The sequence below is a fragment of the Prionailurus viverrinus genome, chromosome D4, assembly GCF_022837055.1.
Source record: "Prionailurus viverrinus isolate Anna chromosome D4, UM_Priviv_1.0, whole genome shotgun sequence".
Classification (NCBI taxonomy): domain Eukaryota; kingdom Metazoa; phylum Chordata; class Mammalia; order Carnivora; family Felidae; genus Prionailurus; species Prionailurus viverrinus.
The window spans coordinates 26462599-26482111 of record NC_062573.1 but is presented as its reverse complement, the minus strand read 5'-3'; the positions used below and the strand labels follow the sequence as shown (position 1 = coordinate 26482111).

At 38.9% G+C, this 19513-nt stretch overlaps 1 protein-coding gene across 4 annotated transcripts in view; it reads left to right on the top strand.

The window, feature by feature from the left end:
- The window catches only part of TGFBR1 (transforming growth factor beta receptor 1), a 57527-nt gene extending 45238 nt beyond the window's left edge, over positions 1 to 12289 (top strand). For all 4 annotated transcript variants that reach the window (XM_047830507.1, XM_047830506.1, XM_047830505.1 and 1 more), the window contains 3 exons: positions 1221 to 1345; positions 2850 to 2980; positions 7767 to 12289. In XM_047830507.1, coding sequence (XP_047686463.1) covers positions 1221 to 1345; positions 2850 to 2980; positions 7767 to 7892 — 382 coding nt within the window. In that variant the 3' untranslated portion in view covers positions 7893 to 12289. The remainder of the gene's footprint in view (positions 1 to 1220; positions 1346 to 2849; positions 2981 to 7766) is intronic.
- Positions 12290 to 19513: the final 7224 nt, after the last annotated feature.

Here is a 19513-nt window from a genome sequence, read left to right as displayed (position 1 = left end):
ATTTGTTGAATCCATGAATTTCAAAAGAACATAACTAGGTAGGTGTCCTTGTCCTCATTTCATAGATGAGGAAACAGCCCCATGGAAGTTAAATAATGAGGCCAGCCTCATAAGGATGGTAACCTGAAGAGCTGAGATTTGAACCTTGGCCTTTCTGACCCAAAAGGCCTTACTCTGTATCACAGCATGTTGCCACAACATATGTTCACACTACTGCCTCGGCTTTGGATAGAGCCAAGCTTCATTCTGTCTCAGTTGTATCTGTGATTTCTGGATTCAACAGGGACTCTCAGAACTTTTGACTTAGGGTCCAGGACAGTGGTTGCTGCAGATCAGGTCTTCGTGGATCCTGATCTCTAACTTTAGTAGGCTTTTTAAAACTTGAAAACCCTACAATGTGGCATCAATAGGAGGACTGGCAGGAGCCTGGGTGGCTCAGTTGGTTAAGTGTCTGACTTGATTTTGGCTCAGTTCATGAGTTTGAGCCCCACATCGGGCTCTGCACTGACAGTGTGGAGCCTGCCTGGGATTCTGTCTCCCTTTCTCTCTGCCCCTCCCCCACTTGCTCTCTAAAAAATAGGAGGACTGGCATTCATTTTTTCCTATTATTTTGTTCCCTGGATTATGTCTTCGTCCTTCCTCTCATCCTCTTCTAGTGAGAAGATTTCTAGATTAAAATGTATGGTCCCTGCATAGTACTTGACAAAGTAGGTGGTATATGTTAGGACATTTATAATAGTCATGGTTATTATATGTGTGTCTTTCATTGGAAACTAAGATCATTAAGGCAGATAGCATGAAATTGCTGTTTCAACTTTTCATGGGATTTAGTTGACATCAGTAATTTTCAAATCAGTATGGATATTTAATATTTTTGAGGGTAATATGATCTTAGTTATGTAATATTGTATGTATATGTCCATATATAGAGAGAGATATCTGCAAGGATGTTGATCAAAGTGTTAACACTGGGTGGTAGTAATGGAATGATTTTTTACTTTGTACTTTATGAACTTTGGGAAAATTTCTATAAGAAGTGTGAATCATTTTAAAAAGTAGCAGAACCATGCTAAAAGGGAAGAAAAATCTCAGAGGTAATACTGGTAATACTGATTTATTTTATTTTATTTTTTTAATTCTCAGGAGAAAAAAATCTATGAAAGAGTTCAAAAGTATTGTGGCCACCATTACATAAAGTAAAATGCTAACTTCTTTTTTAGGTACATGGCCCCCGAAGTTCTAGATGATTCCATAAACATGAAACACTTTGAATCCTTCAAACGTGCTGACATCTATGCAATGGGCTTAGTATTCTGGGAAATAGCTCGACGATGTTCCATTGGTGGTAAATTTCTCCCCCTCCCCCATTAGTTTGTCATGAACAGAGAAACTGTTCAGGGATAGCCTTGTTGTTTTTTTTTTTTAAATTAAAAAAATTTTTGTTTAATGTTTATTAATTTTTGAGAGAAAGAGTGTGAGAGGGGGAGGGACAGAGAGAGAGAGAGAGAGAGAGAGAGAGAGAGAGACAGAATCCAAAGCAGGCTCCAGCATGGGTTCAAGCCCTGTGTCAGAGCCTGAGCTCTGAGCTATCAGCACAGAGCCTGACACAGGGCTTGAACCCATGAACTGTGAGATCACGACCTGCGCTGAGGTCAGACACCTAACCGACGGAGCCATCCAGGTGCCCCTAGCCTTTTTTTATTGAGTGTGATTACACATATCAGCAGTGATCACTGAGAGTGCCAAAGAAAATAAAGGAGATAAAATCTGTGGTGAGAGGAAATGACATGACACACTTATTCTGTATTCTTTTTCTATTTTCCATTTAAATCTTGGGAAGCATCAGAAACCAAGCCCTTGTTATCTTGACATATAGTTATTTAGAGTGGATGACTACTTGAGAGGCCACCCAGGAAGCTGTTTCTAAATTATAACTGGGTCAAACTCATTTTCCCCCCTGAGATTGTGGGTATTTTGTCCAACTTCATAGCTGGAAGTTACAAATACAGAATACAGTTATATCACCCTTACACTATGTTTTAAACTAAGTTTTAACTTAGGTTTAGTTTTAGATTGAGAAACTCCCATATTTACTTGAGGAATAGTTTCTTATCCTTGGGGGCCCAGGCTTGGTTGAGACTAAGGTCTCAAGTTTATGTAACAGTAAGAAGGGGAGCATGTCTCTTGTAGTGAAGAGGACAGATCCAAGTAGAGGTAAAGGACTTGCACCTCCGATTTGCTTGTAGGATTTACATCTCCGTGGTAGAGTGTAGATCCCTGTGCCAAATGAGAGGGTAAGCGCTCACAGAATAAAAACTCTCATTTTTTGTACCATAGAGTTCTATAGGAAACTGTCAATCTGGTCAACATAGCTCATGGTTAACCATCGTCAAAATAGCCTTTGATGGGGCGCCTGGGTGGCTCAGTCAGTTAAGCGTCTGACTTCGGCTCAGGTCATGATCTCGCGGTCCGTGAGTTTGAGCCTCATGTCAGGCTCTGTGCTGAAAGCTCAGAACCTGTTTCAGATTCTGCGTCTCCCTCTGTCTCTGACCCTCCCCCATTCATGCTCTGTCTGTCTCAAAAATAAATAAATGTTAAAAAAAAAAAATAGCGTTTGCTGATCCCATGGTGATATTTAGTTGCAAGCTTACTGGACCCAGTACCAACTCAGAAAGATGGGTTGTTGATGCAGATGTGGATGAGACAGACCAAGCCATAAGCACTTAGCTAATTCATGAATGGAACCCTGAATAGGACTCTCAGGTGTTCCTTTTCTGTCTGGACAAAGAATGGTCTGGCATTATCAATAAATTCTTCAAAATTGTTGTTGTTGTTTTTAACCAATATAGGAATTCATGAAGATTACCAGCTGCCTTATTATGATCTTGTACCTTCTGATCCATCAGTTGAAGAAATGAGAAAAGTTGTTTGTGAACAGAAGTTAAGGCCAAATATTCCAAACAGATGGCAGAGTTGTGAAGTGAGTATTTCTTTTGGATACTATACAATTTTCTAAACTGTTTCTGCTTGTTAAGTGGAAATTTGCCTCTTTTTTTTTAAGGAAAATAGACACAAGAATTTTCTTTCTTTTTTCCTTCCTTCCTTCCTTCCTTCCTTCCTTCCTTCCTTCCTCCCTTCCTTCCTCCCTTCCTTCTTTCCTTCCTTCCTTCCTTCCTTTCTTTTTTTTTTCATGGCAATTAAACCAATGAGTGAAAAACAGTTTTCATGTTCAATCTCAAGTCCATCAAAAGGGCCATGGAACATTTGCAGAGGCTGTCAGTGTATCAGAATAGTGTTTAAATCTACCAATGAACCAAGGCATCTGCATTTTATTTTATCTACCTATTTTTCTATCTGTCTTTTACATGGAGTGTTTAATCCTAATGCACTTACCGGTCTGGTTGAATTTAAGTTCACCATCTCTCTCTCTCTCTCTCTCTCTCTTTTTTTTTTTTTTTTTTTTTTTTTTTGATAAGTACATTCCTTAATCTCTATCACCTATTTAACCCATACCCCCATCCACTGGCCCTTTGGTAAACATCAGTTTGTTTTCTGTAGTTAAGAGTCTATTTCTTGGTTGTCTCTCATTTTTTTTCTTGTTTTGTTTCTTAAATTCCACATACGCGTGAGAGCATATGGTATTTGTCCTTCTCTGGTTGACTTACCTCACTTAGCACTATATCCTCTAGATCCACCCATGTTGTTACAAATGGCAAGATTTCATTCTTTTTTGTGACTGAATAATATTTATCCATTGGTTGCTTCCATAGTTTAGCTATTGTAAATAATGGTGCAATAAATGTAGGGGTACATGTATCCCTTTCAATTAGTGTTTTTTGTAGTTTTGAGGTAAATACCCAGTAGTGCAATTCCTGGATCGTAGGGTGGTTCACTTTTTAATTTTGGGGGGAATTTCCATACTATTTTCCAAAGTGGCTACACCATAGTGCATCCCCACCAGTAGTGCAAGAGGGTTCTTTTTTCTTCACATCCTCACTAATGCTTGTTTCTGGTTTTTGATTTTAACCATTCTGACAGGTGTGAGGTGATAGCTAGCTCATTGTAGTTTTGATTTGCGTTTCCCTGATGATCAGTGATGTTGAGCATCTTGTGTTTGTAGTCATCTGTATATCTTCTTTGAGAAATGTCTATTCATTTCTTCTGTCCTTTTTTTAATTGGATTATTTTGGGGGGTATATAGTTGTATCAGTTCTTTATATATTTTGGATACTAACCCTTTATCAGATATGTCATTTAAAAATATCCTCTCCCATTAGTTTTGTTGATTATTTCCTTTGGTGTGCAGGCTTTTATTTTGATGTAGTCCCAATAGTTTATTTTTGCTTTTATTTCCCTTGCCTCAGGCGACATATCTAGAAAAATGTTGCTACAGCCAATATCAGAGATAATTACTGCCCATGCTCTCTTCAAGAATTTTTATGGTTTCAAGTCTTACATTTAGGTCTTTAATCCATTTTGAGTTTATTTTTGTGCATGATGAAAGAAAGTAGTCCAGTTTCATTCTTTTGCATGTGACTGTCCAGTGTTCCCAACACCATTTGTCTTTTTCTGATTGTGTATTCATTCCTGCTTTGTTGATTAATTGGCCAAATAATTATAGGTATACTTCTTGATTTTCTGTCCTATTCTTTTGATCTCTATGTGTCTATTTTTAGGCCAGTACCATACTATTTGAATTACTACCACTTTGTTATATAAGTTAAAATCTGGAACTGTGATACTTCCAGTTTGGTTTTTTTGTTTTTGTTTTTGTTTTTCCTTCAAGATAGCTTTGACTGTTCAGAGTCTTTTGTGGTTCCATACAAATTTTAGGATTGTTTGTTCTAGTTCTATGAAAATGCTATTGGTATTTCGAGAGGGATTACATGAAATGTATAGATTGCTTTGCGTAGTATAGACATTTTAACAATATTTGTTCTTCCATCCCATGTACATGGAATGTCTTTCCATTTCTTTGTATCATCTTGGACTTCCTTCATCAGTGTTTTATAGTTTTCAGAGTATAGGTCTTTTACCTCTTGGGTTGAGTTTATTCCGAAATATTTTATTGTTTTCAGTGCAATTGTAAATGGGATTGTTTTCTTAATTTCACTTTCTGCTGCTTCATTATTAGTGTATGGAACTGCAACAGATTTTAAAAATTTTTTTCAAGTTGATTTATTTATTTATTTATTTTAAGAGAGAGAGTGTGAGTGGGGGAGGGCCAGAGAGAGAGAATCCCAAGCAGTTTCTGTATTGTCAGTGCAGAGCCTGGTGAAGGGCCTGATCCCACGAACTGTGAGATCATAACCTGAGCTGAAATCAAGAGTACTTGGAAGTATTCATGCACTCATTAAGTAGAGCACATTATTAAACAGATGGCTTTTGTTTTTGGTTTTTTTTTGTTTTTGTTTTTTTTTTTAGAGAAAGAGCGAGAGCATGAGCGTGAGCTGCGGAGAGGGGCAGAGGGGGAGAGAGAGAATATCAAGCAGGCTCCATGCTCAGCGTGGAGCCTGACGTGGGACTTGATCCCACGAACCTGGGATCATGACCTGAGCTGAAAACAAGAGTCAGAAGCCTTAGTTTTACTGAGTCACCCAGGCGCCTCTAAACAGATGGCTTTTTAAGCATGAGGAAAAGTTAGCAGTTAACATTAAGAGCACACATGCAATTTGCTGAATTAATGCCATCGCTGTCATTTTTGTTTTTTCTCAATTTGATTGTTTTATATGTACTTTATACTAATTCAGTCTTTCACTTTTCTAGGGTTTTATGAATCTCCTCTCAATAGTTGAAACACAGTAAGAACATGAAACTGATAGAATAACTGAAGAAATGTCTTGCAAAATCTTCTGATACTTTCCAGTCTGGACTTATAGTTCTCTAGGCCCACTGTGCAGCTTTCCCCTTGGGATATCCCTCACCTTTGGTCCTGGGATTCCCTTTCCCTTTGTTATGGTGAAGATTCTTTCCTGGCTGCATGACTTCCTGTTTCTGGTTTATTCAGGTTCCTCCCTCTTTTAAGTCTCTGCTCAGACGTTACCTTGTTATACCCATTTCAAATATCATCTTCTTTCCCTGGCATATTTTATCTGCTTCCCTAAATGATGTTTCTCCGTAGCACTTACCACTGCCCATCCATGTATTTTACTTACTTATTAATTATATGCTTTGGCTCTCTAGAATGTGAGCTTTATGAGGGTAGGGATTTTGTCTGTTTGCTCGCTATTGTATCCCCAGTACCTAGGATGGTATCTGGTAGATGGTAGGCTGTCAGTAAATTTATTATTTTGTTGAATGAGTATATGTATGTGATAGGAACTTGATCCTTTTTATCTGGAAACAAATGTTCATTTCTAGAAAATGTCCCTGAAGTATTTCTTTGATTTGTTCTCTTCCATTTTCCTCCATTCTTTTTTTTTTTTTTAAGTTTATTTATTTTGACTGTGAGAAAGCACGAGTGGGAGAGTAGCAGAGACAGAGAGGGAGAGAGAGAATTCCCAGCAGGTACTGCCCTGTCAGTGCAGGGCCTGATGTGGGGCTTGAACTCACGAACCATGAGATCATGACCTGAGCTGAAGCCAGGCACTTAACCGACTGAGCCATTCAGGCGCCTCCTCCTCTGTTCTCTTTCTTACAGTCTACTTATGAATGGTAGACCTCTTGAAGAGGCCTTCTAATTTTCTTGTCTTTTCCTCCATCTCTGGTTTTTTTCTACACTTTCCGGGAGGTTTATCAACTTTTATCTTTTTTTATCAGGTTTATTTTCCAATTCTTCTGTCAAGTTTTTCCAAAGTCAAACAAGCAAAAAAACGATCGATGGTAAATCTAACATGAACGTTTTCTTTTATCTCCTTAAGGATATTAATGATAAGTTGTTGATGTTTTCTTCTCTGTACAACTGTTTTTTCCAAGTTGCTTTGTTCTGTATCAGCTTCTGCATTCATATTGCTTTCTCTGGTGTCTAATCAAACTCCTGCTCTCTTCATGTTTAAAAATAGGATGCTAAAAGCCGATGGGAAGCTTTGTGCACATGAAGGGAGCTTATCACCTGTGATCTTTAGGGTGATCTAACTGGGTTACTCGCTTGGAGAGCCACTGATGGCAGTGTCTTCAGGTCTTTCCACTTGGGCTCGCATTCCTCAGAGAGGACTCTTACAGTCTCTTGCCTGGAGGAGTGTCTACAGGTTGTGGCCTGTGTTTTGGGGAGAAAGCTTATGGTCTTCTCATTTAGTGAGTTGTCAGTATGGAACTTTGCCCCCATGTTCCCCAAGTCAGAAATCTCTGCTTTACCCTCTCAGATACAAATCTCTAGTCTTTTGCTGGTGGGGGGCTGCAGTCACCCAACTATGTGATGCTCAGGGAGGGGCAAGGATCTGGGGTTCCAGCTCTTTTGGCTGATCCTATTTTTAGCTTGCACTTCACCTCAGAGGAACTCAGTGCAGTTAATTCCTCAGTTTTTGGGGGCGTTTCAGTGTGAGTCAAGTTCCTTATTTGCCATGTACAACTCTGGTTTAGGATTCAGATTTTTTAGGTCTGCTAATAAGTAAGTCACCCCTTGTCCAGCTTTCCAGCTGCTGACAGCAGTACCCTACTGAAGGGAATTGAGGAGGTTTCTATTCATTTGTTATTACAGATAATGATGAAACAAACAAAAACTTGAACGTATGTCACTTGGAAAGAAACTGTACAGAGTCAAGATCTAATCCAGATGAATGGAAAGTGGTGCATGCGTTAACTATAATTTTTCTTCTATTTTCTTGCAGGCCTTGAGAGTAATGGCTAAAATTATGAGAGAATGTTGGTATGCCAACGGAGCTGCTAGACTTACAGCTTTGAGGATTAAGAAAACATTGTCACAACTCAGTCAACAGGAAGGCATCAAAATGTAGTTCTGCGGCTTCGCCTGAACTCTGCTTTTCTTCAGATCTGCTCCTGGGTTTTAATTTGGGAGGTCAGCTGTTCTACCTCACTGAGAGGGAATAGAAGGATATTGCTTCCTTTTGCGACAGTGTAATAAGGTCAATGAGAAACTCCCCAGGATTTCTTTGGACCCAGGAAACAGCCATGTGGGTCCTTTCTCTGCACTATGAACACTTCTTTCCCAGGACAGTTACAAAGTGTTGTGTAGTCTACCTTTATTTTTTATTAACACAAAACTTGGTTGTTGTTTTGTTTTTTTAAAGATGATTGCTGATCTTAACTTTAGGTTAACTCTGCTGTGCTGAAGATCATCTTTAAGGGTAAAGGAGCTGGATTGTTGAGTTACACGAAACATTTCTTATTTTTCAAGAAAGTGATTTTATTCCTGGTTAGTACATTCTCAGAGGATTCTGAACCACTAAAGAGTTTCCTTGATTCAGACTTTGAATGTACTGGTCTATAATTTTCAGGATCTTAAAACTAACACTTATAAAACTCTTATCTTGAGTCTAAAAATGACCTCATATAGTAGTGAGGAACATAATTTATGCAATTGTATTTTGTATACTATTACTGTTCTTTCACATATTCAGAACATTACATGCCTTCAAAATGGGATTGTACTATACCAGTAAGTGCCGCTTCTGTGTCTTTCTAATGGAGATGAATAGAATTGCTTAAAGTCTGTGTGTCTTAAAACCTGTAGTATTTTAATTCAAGAAGTTTATTTATCTGGGTAGCCCAGACTTTCTCTGTCTAGTTTTTTGGAGGAATTTTTGTAGTATGTCATTTGGTAGTCCATTTTGAAAATGCCTTTCTCCTACCAAAATGTGCTTAAACCACTAAAGAAATGAAGTGGCATTAATTGGTAAATGTTATCACGGTCATATTTGAATATTCTCACTTCAAGCTTTTGCATTTAAATTGTGTTGTCTAAGTATACCTTAAGTCAAGTGGCACTCTAGATGCTTATAGTACTTTAATAATTTAAAACTTGTAGCCTACAGACTAATTTTTCTAAAAGGGAAAATTTGTCTAGCTGCTTGTGAAAAGTTGTGTGGCATTCTGTAAGCCATTTTTTTCTTTATCTGATCAAAGACAGTGTTATTTTTTTAAGAAATGAATTACATTTAAAATTAGGATATGGTTGATGTTAAATAATAGGTTTTTTTCTAGGAAGGTAAAGGTAATTAATAATTTGAATAGCTAACAGGTGTGCAAGAGAGTCACATTCGTCATGTCGGAGTCAGTGTTCAGTGGGCTTTCTGTCTTTGTAACTAAGGTCAGAGTTTGTGTGGTTCTGGAGTCTTACTACCCTTTGAAGAAGGCAGCTTCTAATTCAGTCTTTCCCTCCGTGTGCGCATACTGTGCACAAGTGCTTAATCTCCATGGTTATGTAACGAGTTCAGTACACCCTTGATTTTTGGGAGTGGTAGCTAAAGAACATTCTGAGTATAGGTTCTCCATTTACAGATGTTTTTAGTCAAATTAAATGTCTCAAGCAAACTTGTCGTGGTCTTCACATTAACTTGAAACTAACTTACAATAACTGGTTTTTACTTCCAGTGCTAAAAGCCCTTTAGGGCTTTTATAATTTTCAGAGTTCTCTTTATCACTGTGATCTTATTCTGACGGGAGAGAAAAAACTATCAGAGCAATGAGGCAAGACATTGACTTTATACTGCTATCAGTTTCTAAATGAAAGGGTCAGAATAACCTTTACAGTATTTTGGTCAGTAAGAGATAGTGGCCATTTACACTGACTGGGCTGCATTCTGATAATGTCTTATCTCTTATACATAGAATAAATTTGAAAGACTATTTGGTCTTAAAGCCAAAGTAATTTTAGAATGAATGACATATACATAGGAATTTAGTGTCAATTTCATGTGTTTAAAAACATCATGGGGAAAATGTGCTTAGAGGTTAATATTTTGACTCCAAATCTGAGTTTTTTCTGTAGTTGCCATGATTTTAATTTTGTCAAAGCAAATGAATGAGTTTGAGGGGTTTGTTTTTATAGATATGTTAGATTTCCTGTTTAATAAACTCTAGCTCTGTGATTATAAGTACCTTTTTTTTTTTTTTTTTTTTTTTTTTTTTTTGGCCATTTCTAAGCCTACCAGATCTGCTTTATGAAATCCAGGGGACCAATGCTAAAACTATTTTTATATAATTTTAAGAACATACCAAAAGTTCTTGTCTGATTTGAAATTGTGATACATAATTTCTCACTTTCCTATAAGGTAATCAACTTTTACTGAAGATGATCTTTATTGAATCAAAGATTGAGTTGCAGTTATACTGTTCTTGCCTAAGTGAATAAAATGTACTTTTGGGGAGTCAGGGAATTTTTTTTTAAAGTTGGAGTTTAGTTCTAAACTGGGTTTATTATTGCAGCAAATTCCTTTTTTGGCTAATGAGTTTGATAAACCCCATTTGGCTAATACTGGAAACGGAAGTCACTTAAAAGATGAAATAGATCCTGATTGCTAAGGCCATAACTGCAGATAAGTTTGACTAGGGTGTTAATTTTGTCACTCAGAAACACAAGCCTTTGTTTATGCTGCCTGTCTTCAGACGTTCACCTTCCAAGATTAAACTTGGCTTAAAATGTACCTTCAGACCAGTTACCTGTCCACGTCCATTTTGTCAGTACCCTGGAGGACTGGGGATGAGGGAGGTACGACCCAGTGGGGCACAGGTGTCCCTGGTCCTTCCTTTATAACTTCAGCTTAGTTTTCTCAACCGGCCTTCCTGCTCAGAGACCATTGCCTTGCCGCCACCATGCCCTGCCCATATCCCCTCAGCAGCCTTTTGACTGAATAGCTGCTTTTGGTATCTAAATGGTTGATGGAAACGTAGGACGTGCTTCCATTTCTTCGAGTCATGGGGTGTTGCTGGGAGGGCTCTCCCAAGTTTGGAGATTGGGTGGGTGATGGCCCTGCTGGCTGCCTTGGTGTGACTTCAGTTATGGCCAGGGAGTGGGAAGGCAGCAAGGTGGCAGTATGGCAATAGGAGTTGTGCCAGAAGCAGTGGCCGATCCTACCCGCTGTGGGACAGGGTAAGGTCTGAAGAAGGGAGCCTGTGATTCTGCTGTAATGTTAATGCTCAAGAAGTGCCTCGAGTCAGTGCACAGTGCCATGGCCATCAAGATTTCCAAATTTCAGTTCTCTTTACAACATTTAGTGATCAGCTCATGCGTGAGCTACCTTCTGTTCCCCCTCTACATCGTGAACTGTCCCACTTAGACTGTTTTGTGAAACAAGATGGCCTATTGCCAATTAAAATGCAGAACAAAATCAGTATCCCAGTAGACCTGTCATATCAAGAGTTTATTTTTATCCTTGCACTGAAAGAGTGATTATAAGTCAACTGTTTCTTTTTGTTTCTTGACTGTGGCAGTGTTCTGGCTCCAAATGATGGAATTTCCAAACAGTGGTTCTGTTACAGCTTGGCAGGAAATGCCAATTCAGATATTTTTGAGATCCTAAAGAATAGGTCTGGACATGTAATCTGTAGCTTCTTGAGTGTGATTAAGAACGCTGAAATACCCACGGGCCCCTTCTGGCAGTGCTGGGATTCTAAGTCATTCTGAGGATTGTCAGTACATTCAAGCTTTTCCACACCATTATGCAATCTTACTTGTAATTGTAAACTTCTAAGAATGTGGTTAATAATATTCAACCTGTTTCTTAAAACTTAAAAAGAACTTAAGTGAATTTGTTTTTATTTTTTAACAAGATTTATGAATTGAATATCGTGAACCGTGTTTTGATATCCCTTTTTCACCTTGTGCCAATGGAATGGGGTGTTTGATATTTCTTTCTATGTCAAGGAGATGCTTCAAAATGTCAATTGCTTTAAACTTAAATTACCTCTCAAGAGACCAAGGTACATTTACCTCATTGTATATATAATGTTTAATATTTGTCAGAGCATTCTCCAGGTTTGCAGTTTTATTTCTATAAAGTATGAGTGTTATGTTGCTAAATTACTCAAATGGTACTGTATTGTTTATATTTGTACCCCAAATAACATCTTCTATACTCTCTGTTTTCTGTATTTTATTGTATTCGTGCAAAATTCTTTTGGCTTTTACCAGTGTAACCTCTGCCCTTTCGGATGTGTACAGAAAATGTCCATGTAAATTTTCATTTAAGTTGAATGATTTTGAGAAACCTATAAAGAGGAAAGAAAAACAAAGACGACAGTTCCCCAGAAGTTTTTAAAAATTGTATATTGTATTTGTAGTAATATTCTGAATGAGCTGTAAATAGGAAGTAGAAGAGCGATGCTTATGTCGGGTCCTAACACTACAGTAGAGAAGTGGAAGCAATGCAAATAAATGACTTTTTTTTCCCAAGTGCTAGTGGCATCATTTAAAATAAAGTACGTATATTGGACTGAGCCATGCTGATAGGAAATGCAGTTGCTATAGACAGATACTAGAATCTTTGGATTATTCCTCAGTACAAGTTGCAACATGGTAACGGGGCTGAGAAGTGCCCACCTGCCTTGAAGGTGCATCCGTGGCATCCTCCCACATGCGTGGGGGTGCCTGATCTGTCAGGGGATGGGATGGACCTGCCTCCACATGAACTGCTTATTGTCTCTCACTCCGCAGGTTTGCTAACGTTTTGTTAAAGATGTTACTATTTTGATTCTCAAAGTTTTTTCAGTGATTTTCAAAGGAAATTGAGTGCATCCTCTTTCCTAATTTAAGGATTTGTGAGAATTGGCATTTTTTTTTTTTAAGTCAGTTTGAACAGTTAGTATGCTAACTCAGCCGATAAGGAAACTGAGAAAATAGTGGTGGAGAGAGGTGATGTGGCCCCAAACTCTTGACTAACATTGAGAAAGGTTTTATGGATTGGATTGTTCTTGCATTAAACACTGTCACTTCAGTTCAAAGACTGGATTTAGGGATTTTTTTCTTTCTTTCTCTATACTAAAGAAGACACATCACCAGGATGTAGTGCTTTTATTGAAAGATGGAAAAAAGTAAAGTTATTTTTAAAATACAGATTCAGAGAAACAGCAGAACTAGCTTTATACTGGTCTCTTCTATTTTGGAAAAAGTGTTTTTACATATGTGGCCTCCCGGACATATCTTGTAGCTCTTCACCCTCTGTTTGGCTTTACCGTTGAGGATTTACAAAAGAGTGGGGCTACTCTGAAAGACAAGAAAATCTTGATGTCATAAAAGGTAAGGCCGAGTCATGCAGGGCTCAGCCCTGCACATTTTTTCAGAATTGGGAAAGAAACTATATTAAATCATTATGGAAAAAAAAAAAGGATTCTTTATGAGAGCTAAAGAGAAATAGAAAAAGTAAGAAACTTAAGAGAACTATTTTCTTTCCTGGTAGAAGGAATAGAATTATAAAGGGGGGCTGGCAACTTAAGTATTTCAAAAGGGAAAGGGGAAAGAAACCATTGACGGAGGGTACAGAAAAATAGGAAGTAAAGGGGAGTTTTGGCATGGACCAGTAATGAAATGTGCACATGTCATAGGCAGCACTAAAACACTGGGATCTTGATGTTGTGGTAGGTGGTGTGCAGGGAAGTCTAGTTCTTTGTTAGAGGTGTGGTTGATAGACTATTTGGTAACGTTAGACATTTTATTTTTTCAAAGGAATCTTTATTTTATTTATTTAGAGAGTGCAGAGGAGAGGGGCAAGGGGAGAGAGAATCCCAAGCAGGCTCTGCACTGTCAGCATGGAGCCCAAGGTGGAGCTCAATCCCACGAACTGTGAGATCATGACCTGAGCTGAAAGAGTCATACGCTTAACTGACTGAGCCACCCAGGCACCCCCGCCCTAGTGTTAGACCTTTGAAAAGGAAAAACTGTGGGAAGGGTTATGGATGTCAACCATAAAGTAAAATTAGAGCTGCTGCTTGGCACCCCGGATACCTAGAAGAGGAGTCAGGTGGTCACTGGATTCATAAACTGAAATACATGTGGGCATTCAGCGAGTGATGGGTTAAATGCACTTTTGAGATTTAATTCCAGATGTGCAGAGATCATTGTACTGATCATCACCTAATGTGGAGTTTTCCCAAGTGCTTTTATATGTATGGTCTCACCTGACTTCTGCAACTAGGACAGATGGTGGCCAACTGAGAGTGTCCTGAGGAGGGTAGAGAGGACTTGGAGGAGCCTGGCAGTCCTTCCTTTAGGGAATGACTGAAGGTGAGCTGGCTGCAGATTGGATAGAGGGGTGAGGCCAGAGAGGGCAGATGCTGTGTAAGAGTCTCAGGAGCAGCTTTCTCTCCCTCACTGGCTTTGCACTTGGTGAGCTTCTTTTTTTTTAATTTTTTAAAAAAAAAAATTTTTTTTCCAATGTTTATTTATTTTTGGGACAGAGAGAGACAGAGCATGAACGGGGGAGGGGCAGAGAGAGGGAGACACAGAATCGGAAACAGGCTCCAGGCTCTGAGCCATCAGCCCAGAGCCCGACGCGGGGCTCGAGCTCACGGAGCACGAGATCGTGACCTGGCTGAAGTCGGACGCTTAACCGACTGCGCCACCCAGGCGCCCGTGCTTGGTGAGCTTCTTTAACCCAGAAGCTTCTTTCACTCCTGGCTTGTTCCCTGAGAGTTCAAAGCCTTGTAGCTTGGGAGGCTGGTGGCAGCCAGCCAAGTCCCAGAGTCAGCCCCAAGGAGAGTGAGGCTTCAAAATATCTCTCCTCATAGCAAAACAAACAAAAAAACCCAAAACACTCAAAAAACCTAGAAAGCTGAACATTCTAGATGTTCTCAATATGTAGCAGACCTACCTAGACCTGAACAGGCTAGAGCAGTTATAAGCAGTACAGGTGGAATAAGCCACAGATGACCTACAGGTGCACGTCTCTCTGGTTCCTGGGTAGGGGAGGCTCAGGGAGGGCACCTAGGTACAATGGAGCAGGTTTATATACACCAAGCTCAGACCTTTCCTTCCTTTTCCAACTACTGGATTCCCGAGAGTGTAGGGAGGGTGATTCCTGCTGCCCTGAGCTCTAGTCAGCTTAGAAGGGCTGGGCATCCTGTGATTGTGACCCAGATTTAGGGCCTGTAGATTTGGGATTAGGTTGCCACTCTCCCCAGTAGGCTCCAGAGTATCTGATATTTCTACATCTAATCTTAAAGCCCGCTGGCCTAACAGTCCCCTTGGGATCTCTGACTCGAGACCAGCAAAGGGGCTGTGGGCTCATGGGTGATCCTTGGACTTTCAGGAAGCTCCAGGGACTTCTGGAGGATTTGGACACAAGTTAGCTTTCAGAAATGAAGGCGTAAAATAAGGTGGCAAAATAAAAAGATAAAAAAACTAAGCCAATTTTTTTCGCCTATGGATCTGTTTTTAAATTCTTAACAAAAATATGATGGCTACTCGAATCCACAGGATAGAATGAAGAGTCCTGTAAATGGTAAATATGTGAGTAAATATAAAGGATTGTATAAATGTATGGCTGACATAACAATTACCACACACGTGCTTCCGATGATACCCGCTTAAGATCACACACTTCTACGTGTAGTTCGGAAGTTCAGGGATAATGTGGCTCAGTTGGCTCTCTGATCCATGGTTTTGAAGGTCAAAATCAAGGTGTTGGCTGTACAGTATTCTTTTCTGGAGGCTCAGTATAGATTGACTTCCAAGCTCATTCAGGTTGTTGGTAACATTTGGCTCCATATGGTTGTAAGACTGAGCCCCCGTTTCCTTGCTGACAGGAGTTGTTCTCAGCCTCTAGGAGCCACTCACATTTCTTGGCTGTTGGCTCCTTTCCTCCAACTTCAAAGCCAGCAACAGCAATTTGGTTCCTTCTCATACTTCATCTCTCTGGTCTCTTCTGCCTCATCTCTGTATCTCTCTTCCACTACATTTCTCTCTGATGGACTCTTCTGCCTCCCTCTTCTATTGTTCAGGGCTCATGTGATTACACTGGGCCCATCTGGATAATCTAGGATAATTGCCCTATGTAGTAACCTTAATTTCATTTGCAAAGTCCTTTCAAGACAGCACCTTGATTGAATAACCAGAGGATGGGAATCTTGGGGAGACATTCGCTTACACAATAAATGTATGTTTTCCTTTTTTTAAATGCCATGCTATTGTATAATGCAATAATAACACTGTTGTTGGGTTATAACATAGGTGCAATGTATATTATAATAATAGCACAAAGGAGGGAGTAGGAATTGGAGCTATATTGAAACAAAGCTTCTGTATTCATTGGAATTATGTTAATATTAATCTGAAGAATATTGTGCTAAATTGAAATGCATACTATTGTAGTCCCTAGAGGAACCACTGAAATAATACTCAAAAAATATAGTTAAAAAATCAACAGAGGGGTGCCCGGGTGGCTCAGCTGGTTAAGCGACTGACTCTTGATTTCATCTTAGGTCATGATCTCATGGTTCATGGAGTCGAGCCCCACGTCAGGCTGAACATGGAGTCTGTTTAAGATCCTCTCTCTTCCTCCTTCTCTGAGTGTGTGTGCTCACTCTCTCTCTGTCTCTCAAAAAAAAAAAGTTAAAAAGTTACAGAAAAATATATACTGCAAGTGGTAACCATAAGAAAGCTGTAATGGCTATATTAATATCAGGTAATGTGGGTTTTTAGACAAGAAATACTACTAGAAGTAGAGGACATTTCAAATGATAAAAGGGCCAATATATCAGGGATATACAATAACTATTAATGTATATGGGCCTAACAACAGAGCCCCAAAATACATGAAGAAAAAGTGACAGATTTGGAAGGAGAAATAGACAATTCAACAATAATATTTGGAGATTTCAATATCCCACTCTTAATAACTGATAGAACAACTTGACAAAAGCATATAAAAGAATGCTGCTGGGGTGACTGGGTGACTCAGTCAGTTCAGCTTTTGACTCTTGATCTCAGCACAGGTCATGATTTTGCAGTTCCTGCGATCAAACCCCATGTTGGCCTCCATGCTGACAGCACAGAGCCTATTTGAGGTTCTCTTTCTCCCTCTCTCTCTGCCCCTCCCCTGCTCTCTAAATAAAGAAATAAATACTTAAAAAAAAGAATGCTGCTGGTCAACTTGTCCTGACATTTGTAGAACACCACCCACCAGCAGCAGACCACACTTTTTTCAAGTCCACATGGAACATTCTCCAGGGAAGACCATATGCTGTGCTGTAAAACAAGTCTCAACAACAAGAAATTCTAAATCATAGAAAGTATCTTCTCCCACTATGTTGAAATTAAATTAGAAGTCACCAACAAAAAGAAATCCCCAAATATATGGAAACTAACACACTTTCTTTTTTTTTTTTTTTAATTTTTTTTTCAACGTTTATTTATTTTTGGGACAGAGAGAGACAGAGCATGAACGGGCGAGGGGTAGAGAGAGAGGGAGACACAGAAACGGAAACAGGCTCCAGGCTCTGAGCCATCAGCCCAGAGCCTGACGCGGGGCTCGAACTCACGGACCGCGAGATCGTGACCTGGCTGAAGTCGGACGCTTAACCGACTACGCCACCCAGGCGCCCCTAACACACTTTCTAAATAACTCATGTAATTGAGGAAATCACAAGGGAAATTAGAAAATAATTTTAACTGAATGAAAATGAGATGTCAATTTAGTGTATGAAGCTAAAACAGTGCTGAGAGGGAATTTTATAGTTTTAAATACCTATATTCAAAAGGTATTTAAATCCCATGAAGATTGATGCAAAATCCTTAACAATATTGGCAAACTGAATCCAATAATAAATAAAAAGATTTATACAGCAGGACCAAATAGGGTGTATTCAAGGGCCTCAATCTTGATTTACCATCCAAAAATCAATCTTTTACACCATATTTATAAAAAGGGATAAAACCCTTCTTTTTATAAATAGACACAGGAAAAACATTAGACAGAATTCAACACCCATTCATGATAAATACTTAATAAAGTAGGAATAGAAGGCAACTTCCTCAACCTAATTAAGTACTTTTCAATTTATGAAAAACCATAGCTAACATACTTAATGGGAGGGGGGAGTGCTTTTCTCCTGAAATCAGGAAGAAGTCAACAATATCCACTCATTATTTCTATTAAACACTGTAATGGAGGTTCTATCCAGTTCCCTCTCTTCCTCTCCCAAAAAAGATAAAGTCATTCAAAGTGGAAAAAGAAAAAAAGAAAACTATTTTTATTCATAAATGACATGATCCTGTAAGGTTTGAAGGAATACACACACACACACACACACACACACACACCCCACACACAAAACTACTAGAAAGTAAATTTAATATGGCTGTAGAATACAAGTTCAATATACCAAAAAAATAAGATCTATTGAAATCCTCTCTATTAACAAACAATACCCCCCAACAAAAAAAATCCACCCACAATAGCACAAAAAGAATACAGATATAGATTTATTTCACTGAAATTTACAAAAGTTTCTGAGAAATTAAGGATGTAAATAAATGGAGAAACATTCCATGTTTGTGGGTTAGAGGATTCAGTGCTATTATAATGTCAATTCTACCCAAATTATTCCATAGGTTCAACTCAATCCCTGTCAATATTCCAGCAGGATTGTTTGTTTAGAAATTGACAAACTGAGGGACGCCTGGGTGGCTCAGTCGGTTAAATGTCCGACTTCGGCTCAGGTCATGATCTCACGGTTTGTGAGTTTGAGCTCCACATCAGGCTCTGTGCTGATAGCACAGAGCCTGGAGCCTGCTTTGGATTCTGTGTCTTCCCCTCTCTCTGCTCCTACCCCGCTCATGCTCTATCTCTCTCAAAAATAAATATGTGGTCTATTCTGGAGAATGTTCCATGTGCACTGGGGAAGAATGTATATTCCACTGCTTTAGAATGAAATGTTCTGAATGTTAAGTCCATCTGGTCCAGCGTGTCATTCAAAGCCATTGTTTCCTTGTTGATTTTTTTATTATCTGTCCATTGCTGTGAGTGGGCTGTTGAAGTCCTGTACTATTATGGTATTACTATCAATGAGTTTCTTTATGTTTGTGATTGATTTATATATTTGGGTGTTCTCACATTTGGAGCATAAATGTTTATAATTGTTAGGTCTTTTTGGTGGATATACCCCTTAGTTATGATATAATGCCCTTCTTCATCTCTTGATACAGTCTTTATTTTAAAGTCTAGATTGTCTGATATAAGTATGGCTACTCCAGCTTTCTTTTGTTGACCATTAACATGATAGATGGTTCTCCATCCCCTTACTTTCAATCTGAAGGTGTCTTTAGGTCTAAAGTGGGTCTCTTGTAAACAGCATATAGATGGATCTTGTTTTCTTATCCATTCTGTTACCCTATGTCTTTTGATTGGAGCATTTAGTCCATTGACATTTTAGAATGAGTACTGAAAGATATGAATTTATTGCCATTATGTTGCTTGTAGAATTGGAGTTTCTGGTAGGGTCCTCTGGTCCTTTCTAGTCTTTGTTGCTTTTGGTCTTTATTTATTTGTTTTTTTCTTTTTCATTTTTTCTCCCCTCATAGAGTCCCCCTTAAAATTTCTTGCAGGGCTGGTTTAGTGGTCACAAACTCCTTTAATTTTTGTTTGTCTGGGAAACTTTTTATCTTTCCTTCTATTTTGAATGA